Source organism: Physeter macrocephalus, chromosome 7 (assembly GCF_002837175.3).
Source record: "Physeter macrocephalus isolate SW-GA chromosome 7, ASM283717v5, whole genome shotgun sequence".
NCBI lineage: Eukaryota > Metazoa > Chordata > Mammalia > Artiodactyla > Physeteridae > Physeter > Physeter macrocephalus.
The window spans coordinates 34,353,220-34,369,018 of NC_041220.1; the positions used below are offsets into that span (position 1 = coordinate 34,353,220).

Genomic DNA, 15,799 nt, shown 5'->3' on the forward strand with positions numbered 1-15,799 from the left:
CATCCTTGAGCAAGCTGATATAGTACCTTTGTGAATTATTATGTCCACTTTGGAAGTGGGAGAAGAGAGAACAATAGGTGAGGTTTGGAGCTAGAAAGATCTGGATTTTGACATTCCATTTCTTACTCAAACTAGGAACCTGGATTTTCTAACATGTGAAATAGATAATAGTTGAAAACTGAGATACACTGAGGATACTGAGATACACTGAGGATACACTGAGGATACTTATTCAGAATATCAATACTTTTAAAAGTATTTCTTAAAATATTTACCAGAATCTACAATGAAATCTCATCTCTTCTTTCCTATCATAAAGTGTAGACTACACTAATACTAGCAAACATTTCAGTAGTACTTCCACAGTACTACCAAATAATAATGTCACAAACATTATCTCACTTAATCATCATAAAAACCTTGGAGAATATCCCCAGTTTACCACCAAATATGAGGAAACAGAGGCTCTAATAAGCTGTGTCCTTTCCTTTTACTTTGACACATACATATACCCAGAACATTCTCCTTGAGTACTCACTGTGTATCCTTTTTGGTTAGGGTGAGGATTTATACATAGAAATTAAAAATAGTCATATACATGTATATGCACACACATGACCAATTAAAAGCAGTTAATTTGAAGTTTATTTCACTCCATTTCCCTCATATAGCTTCAAAATCCTGGTTCAAAACTTACTACCTCTTTGACAAAACTCATGCTGATCAATCGCCACTCATCCCTGACATACCAATACTATAAACTCTGAGTTATTGATTTATATTCCTCACAGGATTTGAGGTGGGTTTTTATAATATGCTGTTCCTCTCCATCTACATTATAAGAATTCATGGACACTAGTATAAAAAAAAACATGCCCATTTTGGGTGATGGATAACTATGCTGACTTGATTAAAATGCAGCTTTAATTAAGACACTTGACAGAATAATTTTAATGTAAACTTTTTAATCTCCTTTGCATATATGAATGCCAGCTTTACAGATATTTTTGGAAATATTTGGAAATATTTATGGTTAAATAAAGATACGTGATCTTCTATGGTAAAAAGATAGTGAAACATCTTTTAACATATTACTATTTATATTACTAATTGTAATTTATATTCTATATAATTTAATATATTACTATTCTATATAAATTACAACTATTATGAATATTTCTAATTAAAGGTTAATATACTACACAAGTTTCATGTTTTGTTTTTTTTCAGTTAACATATTATTACTGTGTTTAAAAAAGGAAGGAATAGGGGGCTTCCCTGGTGGCGCAGTGGTTGAGAGTCCGCCTGCCGATGCAGGGGACACAGGTTTGTGCCCCGGTCCGGGAAGATCCCGCATGTTGCGGAGCGGCTAGGCCCGTGAGCCATGGCCGCTGAGCCTGCGCGTCCGGAGCCTGTGCTCCGCAACGGGAGAGGCCACGACAGGGAGAGGCCCGTGTACCACAGAAGAAAAAAAAAAAAAGGAAGGAATAGAAAAACAGTATCAATACATGGTATATAATAGCTAACAGATGAAAAAATATCCTTTCAAGGATTTTAGGGGCTGGAGTATAGAATGAAAAAAGCCAGAACAGAAGATAAATAATTCAGATCTTAGGTAAATGTTAGAAACTGTGTCAGAAACTTCTATATATTTAAGGCAAAGTCCATGATGAAAATTATGCCCATATAGCAAAATACTTCTAAGACTTTAAACAATATTTTAATTTTGTTTTAAGATAATATTTAACAAGTTAAATAAAATTTAAATTATATTTCAATTTGAATTATACATATATTCAGCAGATGTTACTTTGTGACGTTTTACTGAAAAGTATACAACTGACAAAGATTAGTAACAAGCTGTAATCTACAAAGTAAATGAGACTGTTTTCACTGACTATACATATTCGACAGTCCAATTACTTTAAGTCACATCTCTTAGATGGTTCCAGCAAAGGTAGTCCCTAGCTTTTCTCTCTCCAGCCTGGATTTCTTTCCTGAACTCCAGGCTTGTTTATAAAATTGCTTATTCAACATGTATTCTTGGGTATGTAATCTTAGAAACTATATACATGACCTTTCTCTTCAAATATGCATGTCCACAATCTTCCTTATTTCAGTAAGATGTAACTCTTATTATATTAGTTTGTTCAGGCCCAAAGCTCTGGAGTCATCCCCAACTCTCTTACTTTCACCATCAGATAGTTCTGATCCATCAGTGAATTCTAAGGCCTTACAATCCAAAATATACCCAGAATCTAACTATTACTACATTGGTCTAAGCTACTACTGTCTCTCACCTGGGTTATTCCCATAACCTCTTACCCAGTCTCCCAGCTTCCCACCTTTGCCCTCCTAGTTCTGTTCTCCACAAAGCAGTCAGAGTGACCGTGCTAAAAGCCACTCACTCACTCTTCTGCTTGAAGCCCTCCAGTGGCTTCCCACTTCACTCCAAGTAAAAACCAAAGTCTTCAGGTTGGCCTACAAGGTTCTAATTTCCTATTCCTTTCCCTCGTTTACTCTACTTTAGCCACAGATACTCTTTCTGTGCCTCAAACACACCCAGCATGCTCTGCTTCAGAGCTTTTTCACTTGCTGATCCCTGGACTATTCTTTGCCTAGACACCCACATGCTTCACTTCCCTACCTCCTTCTCTGAGACCTTCTCTGTGCAATTTTCTAAAACTGCAAACCCGTTTGAAATCCCCCAACCCCCTCCCTTTCCTGACTAGGGTTAAGTTCTCCAAAAAAGGGTTTTTGTCTGTTTTGTTAATTACTGTATCCCAGATCCAAATTAGGGCCTAGCACCTGACAGATACTCAGTAAATATTTGTTGAATAAATGAATGAATCCCCAAAGAGTCAGGAAATACTGCACCAATGCTATCTTAAAACTCTTTCTTGAGCAAGTTTCTATTCTATGTACCTGATGGTATCACTGGGACTTGCTTGCTTAGTCTGGTTCCAAGACTGGTTCCCAGTTTTGATACATACATGGTTTAACAGCAAGGGAAGGATGTATTAACTTGAAAACCTTGCAGTTAATGACTATATTAAAATAAAATAATATTTTATTATTATTGGTGTGGATTGTTGAACCCACACCAATCTTTAATGAGGACTAGAGGAAAGAATAGCGAATTGGGGATCAGGAAACACAACTTTTGGAGAAGATAACTGCCACTAATTAGGTTACAATTCACCTCTGCAGGCTTTAGTTTCTTTATCTGAAAAAGTGTTGGAAATTCTGATAATAATTATTTTATTTCTGCTCTGAAAAGTAGTTCTACTGGAAAAGAAAAAAGCACTTTCCTTTGGTCTTTCATGGTAAAGTTACTGGGAACACATTGAAAGGGATAGGAAAAACATTCCAAAATCAGAAAGAATCAAGATAAACAAAATTTAACTTGTGGACAAAATGGCAAATGCAAACTTGAAAATTCCCCAAGGAAGTGGTATCTGATTTCAGGTAATCAGAGAATACCTGAAGGGAGTAGAGAAGAGTGGAAGGAGCGCTGAACTGTAATCAGCGGCCTAGGTTTCACCAGCAAACTCACTGTGGAACTGCAGGGATGCCCCTTAATTAGTCTGAGTCTCAGAGACCCCAGCTGTACAATGCGGGGCTTGGCCAGACCAGGGGTTCCCAAGTGCTGTGTGAGTGGTGCGAGAATCATGGCGTCCTCCAGCGCACCATCAAAGAGTCTGACTCAGTGGTCATGGTGGGGCTGAGGGCAGTTTATGCTTTAAATAACCAACTCATCCCATACTGACGTGGGTGATTCACAAACCAGCAGTGGTTATTAGTCTGGATGATCCTTGGTGGTATCTCATTCAGATATATATATTTTATGACTTTAGGCAGTCTAGCACCTGAACTTCATGTGGTAAAGAACTCACTTCTCTAGTTCCTCCAGAAGATGGTTACTTAGTCTGTTTGAACCGTTCCAGGAGTGGAGACTTACTAGCTCCCATTTTACTCTGGGTCAGTTCGAATTGTTAAGTTCAACTTACACTAAAATCTGACTCAAAGAATATGATCCAGGTTTTGTTTGCTGAAGAAACCAAGAATCAGTCTGACTCTACTTTTATACAAAAGTCTTTAAAATGTTAGACAGAAACAACATTTTCCCCTTAGTCTTCTCTGGCTAAATACATGACTTTCTTTAACTCTTCCTCACCCAACAGGGCTTCTTGATCATACTGTTTCAAATACAATGGCAAAGTAATACTGAATTCATTTTCTTTTGGCACTGTGCTGTTTTAACATGTCGTTGGCTAGCAAATAAAAGAGATCCAAATAAGTTAGAAAACATGTACAATTTCTAAGTGTTACCATAAAACTTGATTAAGTCCTTCAAAGGAATAGTTTTTACTCCACTTTTAATTTCAAAACACAGAAGTATTTTCTACTTTATCATTCAAAAAAATGTTATGGAGTATAACAGGCATTTTCAAAGTACATTCATAGTTTTAATACAATACAAATATGCTTTGATTAAAATAATGCTAATAATGTTAATCTGATGACATTTGCATGAAGCTAGTGTTAATAGCTTCTTTTAACACCTGAGAAAACTGAGGTTCACAAAGGCTATTTCTTGACCAAGAGAGGAAACTAACATTTATTGAGTTTCCACTGTATTTCCAAGAACAGCTTTAAGCACATTTACATGTTTTCTCCCTTTCGACAACTTTTTAGCGTTATATCTGTTTTACAGAGGATGAGAACACAGGCAAAAGTAGTTACATAATATCAATGAAATTACCCAGTTATTAAGAGGGAAAGCCAGAATTTGTACTAAGAGCTTTTTCTTCTAAGTCAAAGTGCTTCTCATTACATCAGGATACCTCTGAATATCAATTTCAACATCAGAGAATGTTAATGTTATTGGTGTCTTTACCTAGTCTACTATTTGCAAGTGAAAAACTATATATTAACACTCAAATGACATAAACAAAATAAAAAAGTGACCAATCCTCTTCCCCCAAATTAACAATCTGAAAGCGTCAACCCGGGGCTGCCAAATAAAGCAGAATCAAGGGCAACTGAAAATTCAAACAGTACAAAATTTGTTTTTTTTTTCTTTAGTTTTGTTTTTAATTGGCACTTCTATTTTAGAGTGGCATTCTGTTTCAATTTCCCTTTTCCTAAAATGGTGTATCATTTGTTCTCATTCAACTTATAAATTGAGTACAGAGTACTTTGTCAGAATAGATGGAGCTGGAACAAAACAATGCTGTATCACCATCTTAGGAGCAATAGCAAAACAGTAAGGGGACAAGCTCTCCCATTTTGCTTGTTATGCCACAGAAGAGTCATCATTAAATGCCCCCATAGCACATCTGTAGAAATCATGCCAGTTTAATTGTCTCTCAAGTATACCACATAGGTCAACTCATGACTCCCCCACTTTACTATGAAATTATCTCTCTCTACAAGTTAAGCATTAAAGCATTGTAAGCCTTTAGGCAAGTGATGCATTTCTAGTTAGTTTGGCACCAGCCCTGAAAATTAAGGGCAGTGTACCACAATGAGGCCTTGGGTGTGTCAAGGCAGAAATGGTACTCATAGGATTAAGGTCTTGATCTACCCATCTAGCTGACCTTCTGTTGCTAGTAAACTTCTTTGCTACAGAATATTTATGTGAAAAAAAAAATATAGTACTATACCTGCAGGGATAATTCTATTTGTTATTCTTATTAACTGAGAACAAGTTTTCTACTTCTCCTATGAAAAGTGATCAAATGGGCCTCTTTATAGGACAAAAGCTAGCCTAATATAGTTTATTGAATATCATTAATTCTAAAAAAACAAGTTTTTAAAATTACAATTAACATTTCTGAATTTGGGATGCATCTAATAATCTATGGTATCTCAGATGTGATGACATACAGTACGTGGTAACACGAGGACGTTTCATTAAGAAAAGCATGAGTGAGCTAAACAAGCCAACATTGTACAAAGGACTCCCTAAAGCACCCCACTGCAAAATAGAGCACAAATGCCCCCTACCATATATCAGTATTTGAGATAGTTCTCTTAAAACTGGTAAAAAAAAAAACCTAAATGGCTAGCAAAGAATATTCTGAGACTCTGAAACATTGAAAAAAAATAGGTCCATACCACATACAAAATAAATCTCAGTCTAGACTACCTTCTGATAAGAAATAAAGCTTTGCATATAAAATAAACATTTTGGAGGCTGTCTACAATGATGATAAAACTATTACTAATAGTGTAATTTTCCATCATGTTGGTACTTTCCTATAAAAATGATATGAAATCAGCCTCTGCATACTCTCAAGTGCTGTGCTGCTCACACTACATGTGCTTGTAAGCCTGACAATCCACACCCATATTCCTGTCTCCTTGGCTTAATCAGAGATGATACAAGTCTTTAAAGCATTTTTTTTAGGCTTTGTAAGTGTCTGAGTTCTATTTTCACCTCTAATTGGCGGGATACATCTCTTTTTAAAAGGATGTGACAAATAATTTAGAATTCTGAGGGCATGTGTAAAAAATTAAAATAAAATTTAAAAATCATGAACCTAAGATAAAAGAACTCAGATGAGGGGAGGGAATGATCCTTAAGAAAAGGTAAGTTTAATTAACAAATGACTGTGAAAACAAAACACAAAATCTTTGTAATTGTAGTGGTTCATAACATTATTGTAACAGTGAAGTATAACTTTTATGCCTCTAAGCCATAGATTCTCAACCTCAGCAATTGATATTTTGGGCTGAATAACTTTGTGTTGGGGGAGGCTGTCCCCTACATTGGCTCGACCCATCAGATGCCAGCAGTGTCCTACCCCCGACCCAGGCAGTTGTAAGAGCTAAAAATGTTTCAACCAAGGGAAAATTTGCCCCCTGTCGAGAAGTGCTGCTCTAACCTTTCAGTTATCAACCGAAAAAAGAAGTTATCCTAGTTTCTCTGAAATCACCTGAAGGGTAGAAAACAATTTTAAAAATCCATTTTAAATAAACATTGCTTCAAGTGAGTTTTCCAGCTCCAGAAGAAAAAAACTGGGCCATTTACTTAGTTATTGCCCAGGTATTTAAAATATTGGGATTTGTATAGATGGACACCATAAAAATCTGAAATATCAAATAAAATCTATAAAGTATCTTCTTTTTCAACCATTATTCCCCTATGCATTCATAAAATACCATCAATCAAGTAGCCAGACGTAAGGAAATATATTCATTTTACATTAGTACAGTGGCTAGTATCAGAGATACCTTCACTTTACATACTTTAAATTATTTACTATTTACAAGGAATAATTAATCAGGTGTCTAATTGATGCCAACTACTTTGCTAAATACTTGACTTCTATGTATTATCTCACTAGAAGAAGAGATAAATCAATTTAATATCACTATCATGAGTTATAAAATTCATAAGATTCAAGGTTTGGCTGTAGCCGAACTTCCCGGTAAAATTCCCAAAACTTTAAATGCTTGTAAAATAGAGTAATCAGAATTTTGAGCACAATAAGCCACACACAAGCATGGCACTGATGGAAAGAAGCTGCATCAACTCTTGGAGGCTACAAGGGTAACAGTGATGGATAAGTTACCAGTAGTGACTAATAAGCAGAGTTCTTATAATGCTTAACTTCCAAACATTGCAGTTTAGAAAACAAGTACATTCAGTAATACCAGAAACCCAAACATAAAGGAGAAAAAGAAAGGTCTTATTATCTAAAAAGCAATAAACAATGCAAATGCACACTTACACAAAACAAGCACTGGACCCTCTTGATTAATATACCTAAAAATTAAAGTGAGTTCCCTTATATTTAATAGCATTTTTAAATTGAGATATACTTCATAAACATAAAATTCGCCAATTAAGTGTACACTTCAATAGTTCCCAGCACACCCATCTTGCTGTGCAACCATCACCACTATCCAATTCCAGAAAACTTCCATCACCCCCAAAAGAAGCCCCATACCTATCGGCAGTTAGTCCCAACCTGCCCTCCCAACATCACCTAGCAATCACTAATCTCCTTTCTGTCTCTCTGGATTTTCCTGTTCTGGATATTTCATATAATCATACATTATGTGGCCTTTTGTGTCTGGCTTCTTTTACTTAGCATAAGGTTTTCAAGGTTCATCCATGGTGTAGCATGTTCCTTTTCATGGCTGAATAATCCCTTATTTTTTGCAGCAAATAAGTGAAGCATTTCAAGTACTGTGTTTAGACATGTCACCTGAAACATTTTCAGCCACTCCTGGAGGCCTGTAGGTGGTTGGACAGATGTAATTCGGCGTCGTTGTTGCCCTTGGCCATTGGCTGCTCTCAGGTCTCCAAAAGTTGTCGGTGTTGCTGAACATGGTACGAGGCCAGCGGTGCTACAAGAACATACAAGAGTGGAGGCAAAGACAGATATTTATTAAGAATAATGGGCTCTAGTTTAATAAGAATGGGATGACATGGCATATTTCAAACATCAATCAAACTATTTTTTTTATTTGCTTGCTCCCAGAGAGCAAGGATGCACAAAACCTATTCTGCTATTGTAGAGTAAGTTTCCTCCCTCCTATATAACCACCTGTTTTTATCCCGGCACAGCTAATTGCAACCAAATGACAGAATCTCTATGGCAAAACTGTAACTTGTTGGTAAAATACAAATAATGTTAAAATATTTCCTTAGAAGATTCAGGTTCCACTTGCCTATGACTGGTCTTCAGCATCATAATTAAACAAAAGTTTAAATTTCTTTCATAAAAAGGGATGTGAGATTATTAATGCTTTAAAAAAATCATATGTAGAAGTAGTCTGTTAAATGTTTTAGACATTTCACTATCACATTATTCCTTAAGTTTGCCCCAGATGCCTTCTAAATTATTTATAATATTTGTCTATTCCTCTCTAATTTCTATTGCTATGATTAAGCTTAGTCTAAATAATATTTGACAGGAATAAGCCTTGATTAGAAATGTGTTTACTCAAACAGGTAGGCAGTGAGAACTTATTTTATTATATGCAAAATTAAATACTGTAAAAGGAGATCATTTTGGCTAAATACTTTTAGCCAATAATTTAAATTTTGAGACAGTTTAAAAAAAAAACGACACCACAAACCTGAAATTCAATTAATTCTGCCACTAGTAAAATAAGAAATGATCTATCTCTAAAATTGTTCAAGTCTCCTAAAAATGCCTAATAGCAGGAAAAGTAGTTAGAACTATGTTATTAGTATATTAAACTTTACTTTCTAATTTCAATGCCTAATTAAATTAAACTCGAGGTAAGTACTGAGCATCTCTATCTTAAGAGACACGTGGAAAAAAGGAGCAGAAAGATTCAGTTAACAAAACTGCGTTTGTAAAATAATCTTCATTTTATTGAGCTATGACAGTAAAGTGTTTTAAATCCAAAGAACATATAAATTATATCCTAACAGTTAACTATCAAGCTCTGAAAAATTACTAATGAAACAACTCCAATTCTTTTCTATCCAGCATATCTCATTATTTTGTTTAAAAATGCATCTCAGTCACCAGATTATACAGAAAAATCTTCATATCTACCACCTTTAAATCTTTTAGCATTATACATCTAAGATGGCCTCTAACATTCAACAACTAAATCTATTTTTCTTTTATCAAATTTCAAAGGTAAGCTCTATTTTTTTCTCTGAAATGAAATAGGATGTGATTATAACTTAAATTTTCTAACAAAAAAGATGAAAAATCATAGTTTCATCTTATTATTAGAAAATCTTTCAACAAAATTAAAGAACATCAAAAATACACTGATCAAGTCTCCAAAAAGACACGGCAATCAATATGCTGTCTAGTTTGCTTTAGTAAGACTGTGTGTTAAACGGCTAAAAATAAAACTTTCACCTTTGCAGGTACTTTCTCAATAAAAAAGTCGGCAACTAAAGAAAAATTTTACTAAAATGTGTTCTGTGATAAAAACTCAGCAGTCATTTATAAACTGCCTTAAAAACAACTGAACCATTTAATACTTCTGCCCTGGCATTAGCCATATTAATTGAAGACCAAAATTATATGGTTGACTGAAATCTATACATTAAAAAAACCAGCACAGTTTAAACATTAAACTCAACTTTCTCATCCAAGAAACAGTTTATCAAGATTAGAAGAAAAAAAACAAAAATGAAGTGAATAGTTTCACTTGTCTATCACTCCACACCCTCTGGCGGAAGTGCCAAAACACAGTGAAATTGTCAAAAGGCAAAGCCTATGTAAGAGGGAGGAAGGGAACTGTTAACATGGGAAAATCACACAAAAAGCATTTCCTGAGTAACCAAGAAATAGCTTTATTTTTCTCTTTTGTATCATTTTTGTATATAAAACTACTCTAATTATTATGATTTCTAAGTTTCACCAAAGAACATCTGAAAGAAATATTTTCCACAACTGAATGAAGTATAAACTGGTTCCCTGGAAAAAAGAGATGCAATGTGTAACAATGTTCAAAATCACATAAACTTATGTCTGAGCAATGTTAACTTTATTGTATCTTAAAGAGTAAAAATAAATCTAAATCTAAATCTTGAGGGGAAAAAAAAGAAATGTCACCATCATGAAGTTCTTATGGTTTCGATAACTTTCAATTGGTTATTTGAAGAAGTGACAATTATGCAAAAAAGACCTCCCCAAAAACCCTTAAGATGCTTTTGTCATTTAAATTTTAAAATACCACATTCCAAATGACATCCAAAGCCATTTTTAATTAGCTGGGTAATAGATATTGTGCTTAAGTTAGCCTAATTAGCGTGAGAGTGGGAAAAGTTTTATACTGATGCAAAATCCAAAAATGATGGAATGGTGCAGGAAACAAGAGTACAGTTGTATTTAGTTGTTATGGAAACTATTCTACTGGTGTAGAAATGTATGTGTTAAAAACATAAGACTTACGAAGCAAATAAAGGGGGTTTCTAACATAGTAATCTCATGAAATAAGATTTAGTTGGTAATTGTGCGGCGGTCTATTTCACTGCTAACAAATGTATCTTCAGTTATGCATATATAACTATCCACCCTAGAACAGCTGTTGCTATAGTAACAAGATATCCATATCCATATCCATATTTTAGGATTTACTTTTTAGAATTCCTTAAAAATTATGATTTAAAAATTTTGTTGATAAGAGAACTTCTGCTTGTGTCTACTTCAATGTATTAGTAATATAAAGCCACAGTGGTAGTCATTCTCCTTATTTAAAATGTATGTTTCTCAACTTTCAGCGATCTCAAAATGTGTTAAACAGTCTACAGTATTCGTGACAGAATCATCAACTCTTTAAAGAAACATGAGAATCATGAGAGAATGAATTATTATACTTAATATTACCTTGTATATTCTGAGACTTTGCATGGTTTCTTTCCCAAAGAAAAAGAGCGGACCTCAGAACCATGGTCCAACTTTCTTTTCATCTATAAGGTAAAACAAATGAGATATGTTTAAAAAAAATCACCTGTCCAACTATCAAATCTTAATGTTAGCATCAGTAATACTGAAAAAATTCTTAAATTTTCATATGCCCGCAATGTTAATTAGGCATAGTTAATTCATATAGAAAATAAATGTTTCATACTTTCTTCTATTAGTTCTACTTTGTTTTACTCTTTACAAGACTGGAAAAGTGAATTTTCCCCCCTAATATTTGTCCAGAAGAACAGTGTATGGTGATTTAAAAATTGATATCCATCGTATATATTCCCTGAGAGTACTGTACCTTTCACATTTCCTAGTTTAAGAACCAACACAGAGGAACATGTCATGTTAACCCACACAGAAAAGAACCATATTTAATATACTGTTCTTAGTGATTTACATTTTCCTTTAAAAACATATTTTCAGAAAGATAAACAACAAATTCAAAATTTCAAAATCAGAATAGAAGTAATAGTCACTGAATTTAAAACACATTATTATAAAAGGGTAAGGAGAATAATGTAAATAAAATGCTCTTGAAAAGTAATTATGATAAGGCATAAAGCAATGAATATGGGCAATGAAGACAGTACAAAAAGTAAATCCATAATAAGAGGGAAATCTGGAGATGGTATAATAACGGTAGAAAAAAAGCCATCAATTGATATTTTACACAGAATACATAGCTCTATTGACAGATACTCACTCAGGACAAAATATTCTAACTTGAAAACCAACAAGAAAAACAAAGATTTAAAAAGAATTGAGTTATGCATCTTTGTAAGGTATACTCGACATCTGTAGTTTTAAAGTACTTTTATTATGCTATATAGGTATGTAATATGGTAAATATATTCAGAATTATATTTTGTCATCATCAATATTGAAATATATATTTTTAAATATTTTACTAATGGTTAACTGAGGTCATCTTACTATAGATATGTTATAAAACTATAAAATAAGACCTGAGAAGATTCAACTTTCTCTATTTCAGCAACCCCTCTAAGATTTGTATCTGCTAATTAATTACTGTATCATTGAAAATGATGGGAGCGGGGGAATCCCAGAGTGATAGAAAGTTACCCTCATTTTTGTAATTAGGTGAAAACCCTTGCTTTGCAGCAGTCTTATTTTCTTACCTATTCCTCACATGGGAACATAATAACACAGCATGCCACACTGTAAATACCAGAGAGAAGCAACAAGACTCTAAAAGCTTTTTGAACCACACTCTGGGTAATAAAGACTGTGTTTTTATCATCATGAAGAAAGTATTCTAAAACACAGGGATAATCTTACAACGTTAGAGGCAAGACGTGAGCATACGACAAGCTCATCCACAATTTATACCTTAGTTCATGAAATACCGACAGAAATGGAATTGGTCTTATTTCAACCCTTCAGAAGTTTCTGTGCTCATAACATTGTTTTAAAGTGGTTCCTCTCAAAACTCGTTATTTTCTTTCTCCAAATAATTTTAATAAAAAGCAAAAATAAATACTTTAATACATAGGTAGCCACATGCTTCCATATATATAAATTACAGACACACTTGTACACATACACACAAATGTATCCATCAGGAAGGTCAGTCAGTACAGATTATCTTAAAAATCTATTCTTTATAACTTCCACAAACCCTCATTTTCAAAGTTGTCATGATAAACTTTGATATTCACTGTAATTAAGTTTGTAATACTGGCTTTCAGAACTTCCCTGGATATCTTGTAAATACATTGGTGCAAATGCCATTTGCCACTAAAGCAAACTTTATTTCCATCTTAGAAATCCTTCAATGAATAAAAATGCCTGAAATTCATATCAAGGGAACTGCTGTGAAAGGATTTTTAAATTTAGAATATTTTATAAAATAAAGCACTTTCTTTATGACTATATGTCTTTTAAATATTATATTGTTTACTGAAAATACTGACTTTAGAACCAAAAATCAATTCTGCAATTTTGAAGGGGTACAGAAAGTAAATATAACCTCTTTAAATATAAATCCCCAATATTCTAGCGATTCTACACTTTAAGAGAGGCAACTAAAGAAAAAAGAAAAACCTATATATAAGGAATAGAAAAATTAAAGGCAAAAGGTTCACTAAAAGCTAACTAAGGATAGAGTATTTCCAGGTCAGCATTTAACGGAGCCACATTTCTAAAGTCTGAATATATTTTTAGAGGAAAATTCTCAGATTAAAATGTACATTTTATTTTAAATGTAAAGCTTTCTCCAGTTCACGATGTCTTTCCATTATTTGCTTACATTCATGATATAAAACAGAATACCAGACATCCAGCCACCCACCAAAATTAGAGGATACTGCAGCCATCTCTGATGATACAGATTTTCCTTCTCAGGCAGGCACACACACACACACACACAATCATACAACACAGGAAGAAAACAGCTTACTTACTTTGTAAAAAATCATTTTTAGTGTGCCGTAGAAACCCATATTTTCTGGATTTTTCCCCTTCAGTGATTCTGTGCCCCCGTGTGTCCGGCTGCTTGGCAGTCTCTGACAATATAAACCTTTTTCAGGTAGGTATGTCACAGATTCTAATGTGGACATGCTCAGGCACGTCAGAAAAGGAAGATTAGGGAGTAGAACCGGCAACAAAACTCCACAGTAGAAGCAAATGCAGCTCAGTATCAAACCGCTTCTTGGGACACACATACATACATGCAGCTTGACTGAGGAGAACTCAAGGGAATAATGAGAGAGAACCGAGAAGATTATTGGAGGAGACTGTGCCCTGTCAAAGCCTGGACCGAACAGATTCCTCCCTCAGCAGCAGAGAGATCAGATTACATCTTCCCTTGAACACAGAATGGTGCAGTCCAGGATTCAGCAATGCAGACTGCACATCAATTACATGGTGATCCGCTCCAGGGAACCCGTAAGCACACAGCGCGCTGAACAGAGGGAGGAGGTGGACAACGAAGGAGACTGCCCCCATACCACAGCCCCCTCTCTCCCCTTTCAAACTTTCAGGAGGTTATTTTTGTATTTTGTAAAACCTGCATTTTTGAAGAGATTTAAATGGCAAGCATCGTTTGCGCAAATAAGTCCTTTCAGAAACATTTTGAAAATGGAATATATTTTCATGTGGTCCTCCCAACGGAAGCAAAGCAGTCTATTTTCACTAACTGCTACCCTATTGCAGTCAGTCCTGGATCAGGTTTTTCAAGTAGCTTGGACGGTCCAAAATGGGCAATTCCAAAGGGAGGAATTAGATATTCTTTGGGGTGATTTACAAAAAGGTAAACCAGTTTGGAGCATACGGCATTTGCAGAAATTATGTAATAAGTTATACTTCAACCTGTATATTTCTTATATTAAGATTTAATGTAAATATTCCCTTTGCTTTCCCATTCCATTCATTTAAAACATAGTCTTCAAGAAAATTACCACACACTGCCAATCCTTACTAATCATGAGAATATCTTTTTATGATTAACAAACTAAGTATATAAAGTCTGGCTGAAAGGTTCTGTTTCTCCCAAGAGAGCAAAAACTGTGCTCACTGGAGAGTCTTATAATTATTTGTTCATTTACTGTTGAGTAAACAGGAGGCACTGGACTTCTACCTCTAAACTTACTTTCACAATGTGTACTGCTTATCATTAAAAAGGTATTTTATAGAATAATAAAGGTACTAAAGTTTGCCTGAAGGCAACTTTTTCTTAGAATGACTACTATGCAAATCTAGATATTTCATCACTCATCTTGCTACAAAACCAGATTCGGAGGCAATTATAAGATTCCTTGGACTAGAAAGGCCCATTATTAAGGGCCTAGTTAATTAACTCCTACCTTCCCCATTAACGTTCTTTATTACAAGTAAACTGTGTGCCTATAGTTACTTAAGTACTTAAAAAGTTTCTTCAGGAAAAAAGAAATACTATTTTGACTTACTACATTTTAATACTCTCTGCTATGGTAATAAATGACTTTTGTTAGAAAAATGATTCTAAATACTGCATAAAGTAGTATAATAATTTTTAAAATAAATGTTTACCTTTTTAATTAAGACATTAAGTCAGTATAACATCTTTTATTTTTTTAACATCTTTATTGGAGTATAATTGCTTTACAATGGTGTGTTAGTTTCTGCTTTATAACAAAGTGAATCAGCTATACATATACATATATCCCCATATCTCCTCTCTCTTGAGTCTCCCTCCCATCTTTTACTTTAAAACATAAATAAGATAATCCAAACTTTTATGAAAATGTACATCTTGGGTCTTCTCCTGGAAGTTATAGTCTATATATTATCTTTAAAGAAAAAAAAAAAATCCCCTTCCTGGCTCTTAAACTAATTCTTACCCTCAGAAACAATATGTACATGTACCCAGC

General features: G+C 34.3%; 1 protein-coding gene across 3 annotated transcripts in view; it reads right to left on the minus strand.

Annotated features, from left to right (window-relative positions):
• Positions 1 to 15,799, minus strand: part of FBXW7 (F-box and WD repeat domain containing 7) — a 91,741-nt gene that overhangs the window by 16,430 nt on the left and 59,512 nt on the right. For 2 of the 3 annotated variants that reach the window (XM_024126609.3, XM_028491786.2), the window contains 2 exons: positions 11,343 to 11,425; positions 8,223 to 8,364 (listed from right to left, as the gene is read on the minus strand). In XM_024126609.3, coding sequence (XP_023982377.1) covers positions 8,223 to 8,364; positions 11,343 to 11,425 — 225 coding nt within the window. Of the gene's footprint in view, positions 1 to 8,222; positions 8,365 to 11,342; positions 11,426 to 13,852; positions 14,220 to 15,799 lie in introns of those variants that run through there. The other variant, XM_007125334.4, reaches the window with a different exon arrangement.